Here is a 12,944-nt window from a genome sequence, read left to right as displayed (position 1 = left end):
AGCCTTTCATTTCTAGGATCAGCTGGGATCAAAGACAGGATAGACGGGTCTTGTCAAGGCTTGGGAGGAGCCGTCATAACTCTTGAATATAAGCAAAGAGGACTTCACACCGATTTCCTTTCTGGCAGTGCAGGAAGACCACTGTGTCAATTCAAGGCATTTAATTCATGGAATTTTAAGAATTATTCCATCTTCAAATGAAACTGTTAGCCAAAGTATAATAAAACCAAAGTTTTCTCCTTGCCTCAAATGAAATAGAAAAGAAGCCAGAAGTCGAGACCACTTAGAAGATGAAAGTTGTAACAAAAGAATTGTTGGAATAAAGAAAAAATGTGTTTTAGCACCTCTTCTCTCCAACTGCAACAACACATATTTTGTCTTCATTCAAGGGGCAGCCCCACCCACCAATTATGGTCAGTTTTCCAATTAGTGACTGCAAAATGAGCAAAGTTGTTTTATTGGTGCTTTTGTGCCACAAAATTGCCAAGGACAGGAAGGATAGAGCTAATTTCTTAGGAAATGCTGAGGAATTCTCAGCTCCTTAAGTCTTTATTAGGAGCAAATGTTATGAAAGAGTGGCTTGCTACCCTTGCCCGAGGAGCTTCCATATTTCACTACTTACCCTTAAGCCAAGTATCTTTCTCAAGGCTTTCCTTATTTCCAAATTCAGATGAATAAAGAGCGTATCGGATTTGCTGCTTGATTACCCAGCAGACAGGAGGAATTTAGAGAGCTGGTGTGAAATCACAGTATGTTAGCCTTTTTTGCTGAAGGATCCCTACCAGATCCCTACCAGTCTTTTGAGCTGGCAATATCTGTTACTCTTTTGTCTTTAATTCACAAGGGCATCGAGAGGGAGAGGAGCTTTAACTTTACCCTGTGTTTATTTTCACCTGGTCAGTTTTGTCAGAAGGTTCTGCCCTTTCAATAAAATACTGACTGAAGTGCAAGAATCTTCCTTTTGCAGTGGGAGGAACCCAGGGCACCTGGGCCAAGTCACCAGTATCTGCTTCAACCAGAACCTTGAGCGGGAATACCCAGGAGAGAAAATGTTCTCGAGCCCATTTTAATGGTGTTTATAGCACTCCGGTCCTCAACACAGTAGTTGATCCCCTTTGGAAGGAGGGAGTCTGGAACTACCAGACCTCACTGCTCCCAGGCTAAGCCTCCCAGTGGTGCAAAATGTGCAGCCTCTTCCCATAGATTGTATCTGAGCAGAGGGTTGTGATTAAAATGGAGCCTAGAAATTAACTAGATGGACTTACTATAATTTCTCCCCAGTCGTCTTGATCCTATAGGTCCCCCTACCCAGACTCCTGTGCTAGGGAAAGCTGTTCACGTTGAGGTGGGCTTTGGAAAGGCACCTGGCACCTTGTCTGCTGGGTTGTGGGTTCCTTATAAGTTCCAGTTGCCCTTCCTTTTCCTCCTTTATTCCTTTCAGAGTGACATGGTAAAACTCATGGGCTAGAGAGTCAGAGCTGAGTTTGTTTGTTTGTTTAGATATTTCTGATGTGGACCATTAAAAAAAAAAAACTTTAAAAATATTTATTTATTTGGCTGCGCCGAGTCTTAGTTGCAGCATGTGGGCTCTTTAGTTGAGGCATGTGAACTCTTAGTTGTGGCATGTGGGACCTAGTTCCCTGACCAGGGATCGAACCTGGCCCCCTGCATTGGGAGCACGGAATCTCAGCCGCTGGCCCACGAGGGAAGTCCCAATGTGGACCATTTTTAAAGTCTTTATTGAATTTGTTACAATATTGCTTCTGTTTTATGTTTTGGTTTTTTGGCCACGAGGCACGTGGGATCTTAGTTCCCCGAGCAGGGACCCAACCTGCACCCCCTGCATTGGAAGGTGAAATCTTAACCACTGGACCACAAGGGAAGTCCCAGAGAGCTGAGTTTAAATGCCACGTAAGAGTTACTTAGCCTCTCTTGAGCCTCAGTTCCCTTGATGGTGATGGCATGTGCCACCGTAAAGGATGAAGGCAGGACTGAATGAAGTAAAGATGAGCCTGCAGCTCACTGTGGACGTTCAGTGGGTGATGGTTACCCCCTTCCCATCTTTGCCTTAAAAACCTTGCATATACCTGTATCTGAATTAACCTCAGAGGGGCTTATCAATGCAGTCCGCCGGTCAGACGTGAGAAATGGTATCGAATAAAGCTGATGTCTATTTGAGTAGACACACCAGGCTTAGTAACAGAAGTTAGGACATTTATTTCAGTGTACAGTCAACTCTGCTATAACATATGTGTTCCTAGAAACCACCACGCTATGCCAAATCATGCAGTAAAAACCACAGGGCTTACGGGGGAAAATGGATTAGGGGTGTAACAGTCAAAAATTTGTCAGTGACACAAATAGGAACCTAATAACGATGGTAGCACGGTTTTACACATGTTAAATGGTTGAGATCATAACACTACAATACATAGGGCACATTTCCATGAGAAGACCTGAAGTTTGCTTGTGGAAGCAGGTGTTGGAAGGATTGGAGCTTGTGAGTGTTGTCATGAAGTGGTACAAAGAGGGTTTTCTGAAATCAGATGGGAGGTGTAACACCAGATGTGGGTGAGTATGGTGTGTAACACGCAGTAAAGTGAGGTAGCCAGCAGATGAGTGTGGGTTTTGTGTATTTCTACACGACTGGGTTTAGCTGGGGGAAGTCTTCTGTGTTCATCTAGTGTGTTTTGAAGGCCAATTCATGCAAAGCAAACCCAAAATTCATAGCGTGTTCCCTTATGTATCAATCACATTGGCATAGATTTATGTTTTTAAAACAAACATTTCAGTAGAACTGACTGTACTAGCTTCCTGGCAGAGGTCACCTTCCCCTAGGCAGTACCCAAAAGTAGAAGTAAATAAAATCAATGTAAAACATAAAGGCTAATGGGACCATTAACATCCTTCATAAAATGATAATCATTTTATAAACATAAATCTTTCCATCCCGTATATGTATGTTACTGTATTCTAGGGAAGTGGAGTTATTGTCAGATTGCATTGAATGTGGGAGTAACAGGAGTGTGGGGACGGGTGGTCCTTGGCTGTATTTTGTAGTGATTTTGCCTTTGTCTTAACTCTTTGGATCATCTGCTACCTTGTCGTTCTGCCATTAGCACAGATGAGCCACCCTCAGCCCCCTGATCTCATAGTAACCCACACACAGACTGAGGGGTAGAGCAGCCAATAAATAGCAGTATGCTATGTTTCTGGATTCATCCAGATCTCTTTTAAAGATCCTCTGTAAATGAATCCTGTATTTTAAAAAGAAATGTGATCATGAATATATATGATTCTAGAAGAACAGGGATAGTCATATAATTTGTGACTTTAAGAGGTAGTAGGCTACAAGCGCTGGAGGGTCCATGGATGAGCTTTAGGAGAGGTCCGGGAATCCCAGAAATTGCACACACATTTTTGTTGGTGAGTGCATTTTGGAAGCTTTCATCACATTCCTAAAGGGCTCTTTGATCCCAAAATGGCCAAGAGACAGTGATTCACAAAAATCCATGGCAATGTAGATTCATATGGGTTGTTTAGGGAATTTAGCGTGATCAATGGGTTATCTAGTACCTTGAATCCATAAAGGGGAACTGTTATAGTTTTTTCAAGAAGCAGATGTGGGTGCCACCATCAATGACAACGTGGAACTTGTCTGACCCGCGGGTTGGTCTTGCATGTCGACTTTGATGTTACCTCTCACATTAGCTTAATAGTAGTGAATGACTCCTTTGAGCAAGGGCATATGCCTTTCACCGGTGTGTCTCATGCCTCCCTTGACTTTATTTTGCAGATGGGAGCAGCGAGAGCTCCCCAACGGGCGTGTCTATTATGTTGACCACAATACCAAGACCACCACCTGGGAGCGGCCTCTTCCTCCAGGGTAAGGCTTAGACCAGTAAGACCCGAGGCTCTAGAACTGGCACCAGGAGTCCCCCATCAGCTTCTCCACCACTCACTGCCATGGCCATCTCTTTATTTTCCCCTCCTCCTACAGTCATCCCCTTCTACATTCTCTGCTCTCTTTCTACTTTCCCTTCTTCCTACATGTGTTGTATTGGCCATGGGCTTTCTTAAGTGGTTTTCAAAGCCCCCATGGATATTGGGTTCTGGAGGAAGGAGGGTTGGGGAGGCCTCGGGGGCCCTTGGTGTCTCACTGGCCTCAGTCATTTCACCTACAGAAATATCCTATAGGGCCCGATTTTCAGTTTCTTTCTGCATAGGTAGCAAAGTCCAGGGACATTTATCCTGGGTCCCTTGATTGCCTTTCCTACTCACTTACTTTAATTCTGCTCTCATTTCCTAGGACAGACTAGGAACATTTAGAGCATCTCTGGGGGAAAAAAGAGCACAAGGAAGCCAAGATAGAGAGGGTGTTGATGCATTTCATAGCGCCCTGTGTCCAACCAGCCCCTGGAGACAGTGTGCTTCTCGTTCAGCGGGCTTTGCGAGAACGCAGCTAAGTTCTCCAAAACCAGAGGATGAGTGAGGCTTCCAAGTGAGGGAAGACTGTCCAAGTTCAAGGAGAAGGGGTTTGGTTCCCTGTCTGCCAGGGACAGAAAGTTCTTTCCACACGTGTCTCCCAGTCCTGAGAGCTTTCGAAAGGGAATGCATTCTGCTCTCAGGAAAGAATCACCTCGCAGTAAAGCAGCCATGAAGGGCTCCTACATAGAACATGAACGCTGACTTCCCCCTCCTACGCTTGCGGAGGGAGAGGATGTCAGAGGTGGGCGTATCGGGAGAACCCCCGTGCTCTGTTTTGTTCACCTGTCAGGCGTGTGCCGGGCAAATATCACCTCACTTTCCAATCCTACAAGTTTCCACGGATGGGCTGCTTTTAGTTTCAGTTTTCCAGTAGAATGCTTTTGTGTTTTCCTTTTCTTCCTTACCGTTCTGGAAATCACACTCATAATCCGCCTCCTTAGTTCTCACTCTGTTTCTCCTTTTACTTTAAGTCCAGGGAACTAACCAAAGATAAACATTGACTTCTTAGAAAAAAATTAAAACATTTTATTATGGAAATTATAGAAATTTTCATATTGAATTTTTCAAATATATGGGACAAAGAATGCCCACACACTCAACACCTAGGTTCAATAATTATCAACTCATGGCCACTCTTGTTTCATGTATACCAGCGGTTGGCAAACTGTGGGCCTGTGGACAAAATCCAGCCTGCCACCTGTTTTGTAAATAAAGTTTTATTGGAACACAGCCCCTCTCATTTGTTTACTTATTGTCCATGGCTGCTTTTGTGCTCATTGGCCGAGTTGAGTAATTGTGATACAGACTGTAAAGCCTGCAAAGACTGAAATATTTACTTTTTGGCTCTTGGTAGAAAACATTTGCCACCTCCTGCTGTGTAATCCTCACTCACCCCTCCCCCACCCCTGTTCTAGATCATTTTGAAGCAGATCCCAGACATCATATCATTTTATCCAAATTTCAGTACATATTTCTAAGAAGTGTTCTCTTATTAAAAGTAAAAACACTATATTATTAACAGTATTTACCTACCAGCATCAAATCCAGTGAGTAGTCAGATTTCTCCAGTTATCTCACAAATTAATCATCAACTTTTAACAGGACACATTGCACACTTGTACTTTGTGAATTTATAGCATGCATATATTTTTTTGTCTGTCTTTTTTGTTTTGAACTTTTGAATTTTATTTTATATATTTTTTATACAGCAGGTTCTTATTAGTTATCCATTTTATACATATTAGTGTAGATATGTCAGTCCCAATCTCCCAATTCATCACACCACCACCACCACCACCACCACCACCACCACCACCACCACCACCCCCGCCACTTTCCCCCCTTGGTGTCCATACGTTTGTTCTCTACATCTGTGTCTCTATTTCTGCCCTGCAAACTGGTTCATCTGTACCGTTTTTCTAGGTTCCACATATATGCATTAATATGCGATATTTGTTTTTCTATTTCTGACTTACTTCACTCTGTATGACAGTCTGTAGATCCGTCCACATTGCTACAAATGACCCGATTTCGTTCCTTTTTATGGCTGAGTAATATTCTATTGTATATGTGTACCACATCTTCTTGATCCTTTCGTCTGTTGATGCATTTAGGTTGCTTCTGTGACCTGGCTATTGTAAATAGTGCTGCAATGAACATTGGGGTGCATGAGTCTTTTGGAATTATGGTTTTCTCTGGGTATATGCCCAGGAGTGGGATTGCAGGCTCATATGGTAATTCTGTTTTTCGTTTTTTAAGGAACCTCCATACTGTTCTCCATAGTGGCTGTATCAATTTACATTCCCACCAACAGTGCAAGAGGGTTCCCTTTTCTCCACACCCTCTCCAGCATTTGTTGTTTGTAGATTTTCCGATAATGCCCATTCTAACTGGTGTGAGGTGATACCTCATTGTAGTTTTAATTTGCATTTCTCTAATGATTAGTGATGTTGAGCATCTTTTCCTGTGCTTATGGGCATCTGTATGTCTTCTTTGGAGAAATGTCTGTTTAGGTCTTCTGTGCATTTTTTGATTGGATTGTTTGTTTTTTTAATATTGAGGTGCATGAGCTGTTTATATATTTTGGAGATTAATCCTTTGTCCGTTGATTCATTTGCAAATATTTTCTCCCATTCTGAGGGTTGTCTTTTCATCTTGTTTGTAGTTTCCTTTGCTTTGAAAAAGCTTTTAAATTTCACTAGGTCCCATTTGTTAATTTTTTATTTTTATTTCCATTACTCCAGGAGGTGGATCAAAATAGATCTTGCTGTGATTTATGTCAAAGGGTGTTTGTTCTTCCTATGTTTTCCTCTAAGAGTTTTATAGTGTCTGGTCTTACATTTAGGTCTCTGATCCATTTTGAGTTTATTTTTGTGTATGGTGTTAGGGCGTGTTCTAATTTCATTCGTTTACGTGTAGCTCTCCAGTTTTCTCAGCACCACTTATTGAAGAGACTGTCTTTTCTCCATTGTATATCCTTGCCTCCTTTGTCATAGATTAGTTGACCATAGGTGTGTGGGTTTATCTCTGGGTTTTCTGTCCTATTCCATTGATCTGTATTTCTGTTTTTGTGCCAGTACGGAATTGTCTTGATTATTGTAGCTTTGTAGTATAGTCTGAAGTCAGGGCATCTGGTTCCTCCAGCTCCGTTTTTTTCCCTCAAGACTGCTTTGGCAATTCGGGGTCTTTTGTGTCTCCATACAAATTTTAAGATTTTTTTGTTCTAGTTCTGTAAAAATAGCCACTGGTAATTTGATAGGGATTGCATTGAATCTGTAGATTGCTTTGGGTAGTATAGTCATTTTCACAATATTGATTCTTCCAATCCAAATCCATCTGCGCACAGTGACAGTTTTACCTCTTCTTTTCCAATTTGTATTCCTTTTATTTCTTTTTCTTCTCTGATTGCCATGGCTAGGACTTCCAAAACTATGTTGAATAATAGTGGCGAGAGTGGACATCCTTGTCTTTTCCCTGATCTTAGAGGAAATGCTTTCAGTTTTTCACCATTGGGAATGATGTTTGCTGTGGGTTTGTCGTATATGGCCTTTATTATGTTGAGGTAGTTTCCCTCTCTGCCCACTTTCTGGAGAGTTTTCATCATAAATCGGTGTTGAATTTTGTTAGAAGCTTTTTCTGCATCTACTGAGATGATCATGTGGTTTTTCTGCTTCAATTTCTTAATATGGTGTATCACATTGATTGATTTGTGTATATTGAAGAATCCTTGCATCCGTGGGATAAATCCCACTTGGTCATGGTGTATTATCCTTTTAATGTGCTGTTGGATTCTGTTTGCTAGTATTTTGTTGAGGACTTTTGCATCTATATTCACCAGTGATATTGGCCTGTAATTTTCTTTTTTTGTAATATCTTTGTCTGGTTTTGGTATCAGGGTGATGATGGCCTCATATAATGAGTTTGGGATTGTTCCTTCCTCTGCAATATTTTGGAAGAGTTTGAGAAGGATGGGTGTTAGCTCTTCTCTAAATGTTTGATAGAATTCACCTGTGAAGCCATCTGGTCCTGGACTTTTGTTTGTTGGAAGATTTTTCATCACAGTTTCAATTTCATTACTTGTGATTGGTCTGTTCATATTTTCTATTTCTTCCTGGTTCAGTTTTGGAAGCTTATACTTTTCTAAGAATTTGTCCATTTCTCCAGGTTGTCCATTTTACTGGCATAGACTTGCTTGTAGTAGTCTCTTAGGATGCTTTGTATTTCTGCGGTGTCTGTTGTAACTTCTCCTTTTTCATTTCTAATTTTATCGATTTGAGTCCTCTCCCTCTTTTTCTTGATAAGTCTGGCTAAAGGTTTATCAATTTTGTTTATCTTCTCAAAGAACCAGCTTTTAGTTTTACTGATCATTGCTATTGTTTTCTTCGTTTCTTTTTCACTTATTTCTGCTCTGATCTTTATGATTTCTTTCCTTCCACTAACTTTGGGTTTTGTTTGTTCTTCTTTCTCTAGTTCCTTTAGGTGTAAGGTTAGATTGTTTATTTGAGATTTTTCTTGTTTCTTGAGGTAGGCTCGTATTGCTATAAACTTCCCTCTTAGAACTGCTTTTGCTGCATCCCATAGGTTTTGGATCATCGTGTTTTTGTTGTAATTTGTCTCTAGGTATTTTTTGATTTCCTCTTTGATTTCTTCAGTGATCTCTTGCTTATTTAGTGACGTATTGTTTAGCCTCCATGTGTTTGTGTTTTTTACGTTGTTTTCCCTGTAATTGATTTCTAATCTCATAGCGAGCATTGTGGTCAGAAAAGATGCTTGATATGATTTCAATTTTCTTAAATTTACTGAGGCTTGATTTGTGACCCAAGATGTGATGTCTCCTGGAGAATGTTCTGTGTGCACTTGAGAAGAAAGTGTAATCTTCTGTTTTCGGATGGAATGTCCTATAAATATCAATTAAATCTATCTGGTCTATTGTGTCATTTAAAGCTTGTGTTTCCTTATTAATTTTCTGTCTGGATGATCTCACCATTGGTGTAAGTGAGGTGTTAAAGTCCCCCACTATTATTGTGTTGCTGTCAGTTTCCTCTTTTATAGCTGTTAGCAGTTGCCTTATGTATTGAGGTGCTCCTATGTTGGGTGCATATATATTTATAATTGTTATATCTTCTTCTTGGATTGGTCCCTTGATCATTACATAGTGTTCTTCCTTGTCTCTTGTAACATTCTTCATTTTAAAGTCTATTTTATCTGATATGAGTATTGCTACTCCAGCTTTCTTTTGATTTCCATTCGCATGGAATATCTTTTTCCATCCCCTCACTTTCAGTCTGTATGTGTCCCTAGGTCTGAAGTGGGTCTCTTGTAGACAGCATATTTATGGGTCTTGTATTTGTATCCATTCAGCGAGCCTGTGTCTTTTGTTTGGAGCACTTAATCCATTCATATTTAAGGTAATTATTGATATGTATGTTCCTATTACCATTTTCTTAACTGTTATGGGTTTGTTTTTGTAGGCCCTTTTCTTCTCTTGTGTTTCCCACTTAGAGAAGTTCCTTTAGCATTTGTTGGTGGTGCTGAATTCTCTTAGCTTTTGCTTGTCTGTAAAGCTTTTGATTTCTCCATCGAATCTGAATGAGATCCTTACTGGGTAGAGTAATCTTGGCTGCAGGTTTTTCCCTTTCATCACTTTAAATGTATTGTGCCACTCCCTTCTGGCTTGTAGAGTTTCTGCTGAGAGGTCAGCTGTTAACCTTATGGGAGTTCCCTTGTATGTTATTTGTCATTTTTCCCTTGTTGCTTTCAGTAATTTTTCTTTGTCTTTAATTTTTGTCAGTTTGATTACTATGTGTCTTGGTGTGTTTCTCCTTGGGTTTATCCTGCTTGGGACTCTCTGCACTTCCTGGACTTGGGTGGGTGTTTATTTTCCCATGTTAGGGAAGTTTTCGACTATAATCTCTTCAAATATTTTCTCGGGTCCTTTCTCTCTTTCTTCTCCTTCTGGGACCCCTATAATGCGAATGTTGGTGTGTTTAATGTTGTCCCAGAGGTTATCTTAGGCTGTCTTCATTTCTTTTCATTCTTTTTTTCTTTATTCTGTACCACGGCAGTGAATTCCACCATTCTGTCTTCCAGGTGACTTGTCTGTTCTTCTGCCTCAGTTATTCTGCTATTGATTCCTTCTAGTGTAGTTTTCATTTCAGTTATTGTATTGTTCATCTCTGTTTGTTTGTTCTTTAATTCTTCTAGGTGTTTGTTCTTTAATTCTTCTAGGTCTTTGTTAAACATTTCTTGCATCTTCTCCATCTTTGCCTCCATTCTCTTTCCGAGGTCCTGGATCATCTTCACTATCATTATTCTGAATTCTTTTTCTGGAAGGTTGCCTATCTCCGCTCCATTTAGTTGTTTTCCTGGGGTTTTATCTTGTTCCTTCATCTGGTATATAGTCCTCTGCCTTTTCATTTTGTCTCTATTTCTGTGAATGTGGTTTTCCTTCCACAGCCTGCAGAATTGTAGTTCTTCTTGCTTCTGCTGTCTGCCCTCTGGTGGATGAGGCTATCTAAGAGGCTTGTGCAAGCTTCTTGATGGGCGGGACTGGTGGTGGGTAGAGCTGGGTGTTGCTCTGGTGGGCAGAGCTCAGTAAAACTTTAGTCTGCTTGTCTGCTGATGGTTGGGGCTGAGTTCCCTCCCTGTTGGTTGTTTGGCCTGAGGTGACCCAGCACTGGAGTCTACAGGCTCTTTGGTGGAGCTAATGGCGGACTCTGGGAGGGCTCACTCCAAGGAGTACTTCCCAGAACTTCTGCTGCCAGTGTCCCCATCCCCACGGTGAGCCACAGCCATGCCCCGCCTCTGCAGGAGACCCTCCAACACCAGCAGGTAGGTCTGGTTCAGTCTCCTATCGGGTCACTGCTCCTTCCCCTGGGTCCCAATGCACACACTACTTTGTGTGTGCCCTCCAAAAGTGGAGTCTCTGTTTCCCCCAGTCCTGTCGAAGTCCTGCAGTCAAATCCCGCTAGCCTTCAAAGTCTGATTCTCTAGGAATTCCTCCTGTTGCCAGACCCCCAGGTTGGGAAGCCTGACGTGGGGCTCAGAACCTTCACTCCAGTGGATAGACTTCTGTGGTATAAGTGTTCTCCAGTCTGTGAGTCACCCACCCAGCAGTTATGGGACTTGATTTTATTGTGATTGCGCCCCTCCTACTATCTCATTGCGGCTTCTCCTTTGTCTTTGGATGTGGGGTATCTTTTTTGGTGAGTTCAAGTGTCTTCCTGCTTCTGCTGCCAGTGTCCCCATCCCCACGGTGAGCCACAGCCATGCCCCGCCTCTGCAGGAGACCCTCCAACACCAGCAGGTAGGTCTGGTTCAGTCTCCTATCGGGTCACTGCTCCTTCCCCTGGGTCCCAATGCACACACTACTTTGTGTGTGCCCTCCAAAAGTGGAGTCTCTGTTTCCCCCAGTCCTGTCGAAGTCCTGCAGTCAAATCCCGCTAGCCTTCAAAGTCTGATTCTCTAGGAATTCCTCCTGTTGCCAGACCCCCAGGTTGGGAAGCCTGACGTGGGGCTCAGAACCTTCACTCCAGTGGGTGGACTTCTGTGGTATAAGTGTTCTCCAGTTTGTGAGTCACCCACCCAGCAGTTACGGGATTTGATTTTATTGTGATTGAGCCCCTCCTACCATCTCACTGTGGCTTCTTCTTTATCTTTGGATGTGGGATATCTGTTTTGGTGAGTTCCAGTGTCTTCCTGCTGATGATTGTGCAGCAGTTAGTTGTGATTCCAGTGCTCTCGCAAGAGGGGGTGAGCACACGTTCTTCTGCTCCACCATCTTGAACCAATCTCCCTATGACACATATATTTAAAAGTGGCGGTAACTCTGTAAGTGTGCTGGTTGCTTGCCTCCTAACCTCTCTGGTCTATAAGTTATTTAGACCTTGACCTGGTGAACATTTGAATGGAATCTAAATGAAGATACTTAATGGTATCTTGTAAGAATGCCTGAGGATTTACTCTTCTTTAAATATTGAGGTGGAATACTAGACCCAGCTTTCTTATTTTCAGGATAGTTTTAATGTTTTATTGTGAGATGGCTCAGCTCTACACCCCCTATAGCCTATGAGTTCTTCCTGAGTTTTAGGCCCAGACCTTTAAGCCCCTGGCACTTAGTTCTGCTATTTAATAGGGAACCCAGAGAGAACAGAATGCTCAAGCTTTCATTGCTAATTAATGGGAGAAGTTCCACCCTGGGGAAGTATTACCATGGTGAGAGCAACCTTGAAACTATAGATGGAGCCATTATATCAGCAGACCTAGACATCCAGGAGCGAGACTGAACCAAAGGATTCAGTTTATCATGGCCATCCCCTTCTGTCCCACCCATGGGACACTTGTATGAAGACCAGTCATTTTATCTGGGAGAAAAAAGTATTGGACCTGGTAGTTAAGGATGAATGCAGTAATTTGCTGTTTAGTCATTCTTAGGTGGTTCTCAAACTTGAGGTGAGCAGGGAGAGTGATCACCATAGAGCATGGTATTGGGGAGGCCTCACAGGGGGCTTAGACTTGGTCTTTAGGAAAGGCTCGGGGGTGGACTTCAGTGAGAAGAGGAAGGTGATCCAGGTTGGGAGAACAGTGTGGATGTAGAAGCTGTGTTTAGGGAATGATGCATGGAGCAGTTTTGCTGGAGTGGAGGGTGTGTGTGAAACAAAGATGCTCAGAGTGTGTACAGCAAGGCCCCTGGGTTTGGTGCAGATGCCCCCTGGAACCAAACAACATGAAAGGGCTGACCTGGCCTCCAACCACTGCTCTGTTTTTTGTAGATTGTGATTCTGCGTAAGATTTTACCTGCAACCACGGGTGTGATTATGCTGCTTAGAAGTTTGAAATTCACCAGTGCAGAGGACTTCTAGTTAAACATATGGACCGAGCATGTGTTTATTTCTATTCCTTCCTGAAAACCCACTAAAATAGCAATAAAGGTTATAAAAAAGTATAATGATAAAGGA

General features: G+C 42.2%; 1 protein-coding gene across 1 annotated transcript in view; it reads left to right on the top strand.

Annotated features, from left to right (window-relative positions):
- WWP2 (WW domain containing E3 ubiquitin protein ligase 2) overlaps positions 1–12,944 on the top strand; it is a 144,825-nt gene that overhangs the window by 106,573 nt on the left and 25,308 nt on the right. The window contains exon 9 of the mRNA XM_007449918.1: positions 3,797–3,886. Within this exon, the coding sequence (XP_007449980.1) occupies positions 3,797–3,886 (90 nt within the window). The remainder of the gene's footprint in view (positions 1–3,796; positions 3,887–12,944) is intronic.

Source organism: Lipotes vexillifer, unplaced genomic scaffold (genome assembly GCF_000442215.2).
Source record: "Lipotes vexillifer unplaced genomic scaffold, Lipotes_vexillifer_v1.1 scaffold1235, whole genome shotgun sequence".
Lineage (NCBI taxonomy): Eukaryota > Metazoa > Chordata > Mammalia > Artiodactyla > Lipotidae > Lipotes > Lipotes vexillifer.
This window is presented reverse-complemented; position numbering and strand designations above follow the sequence as displayed.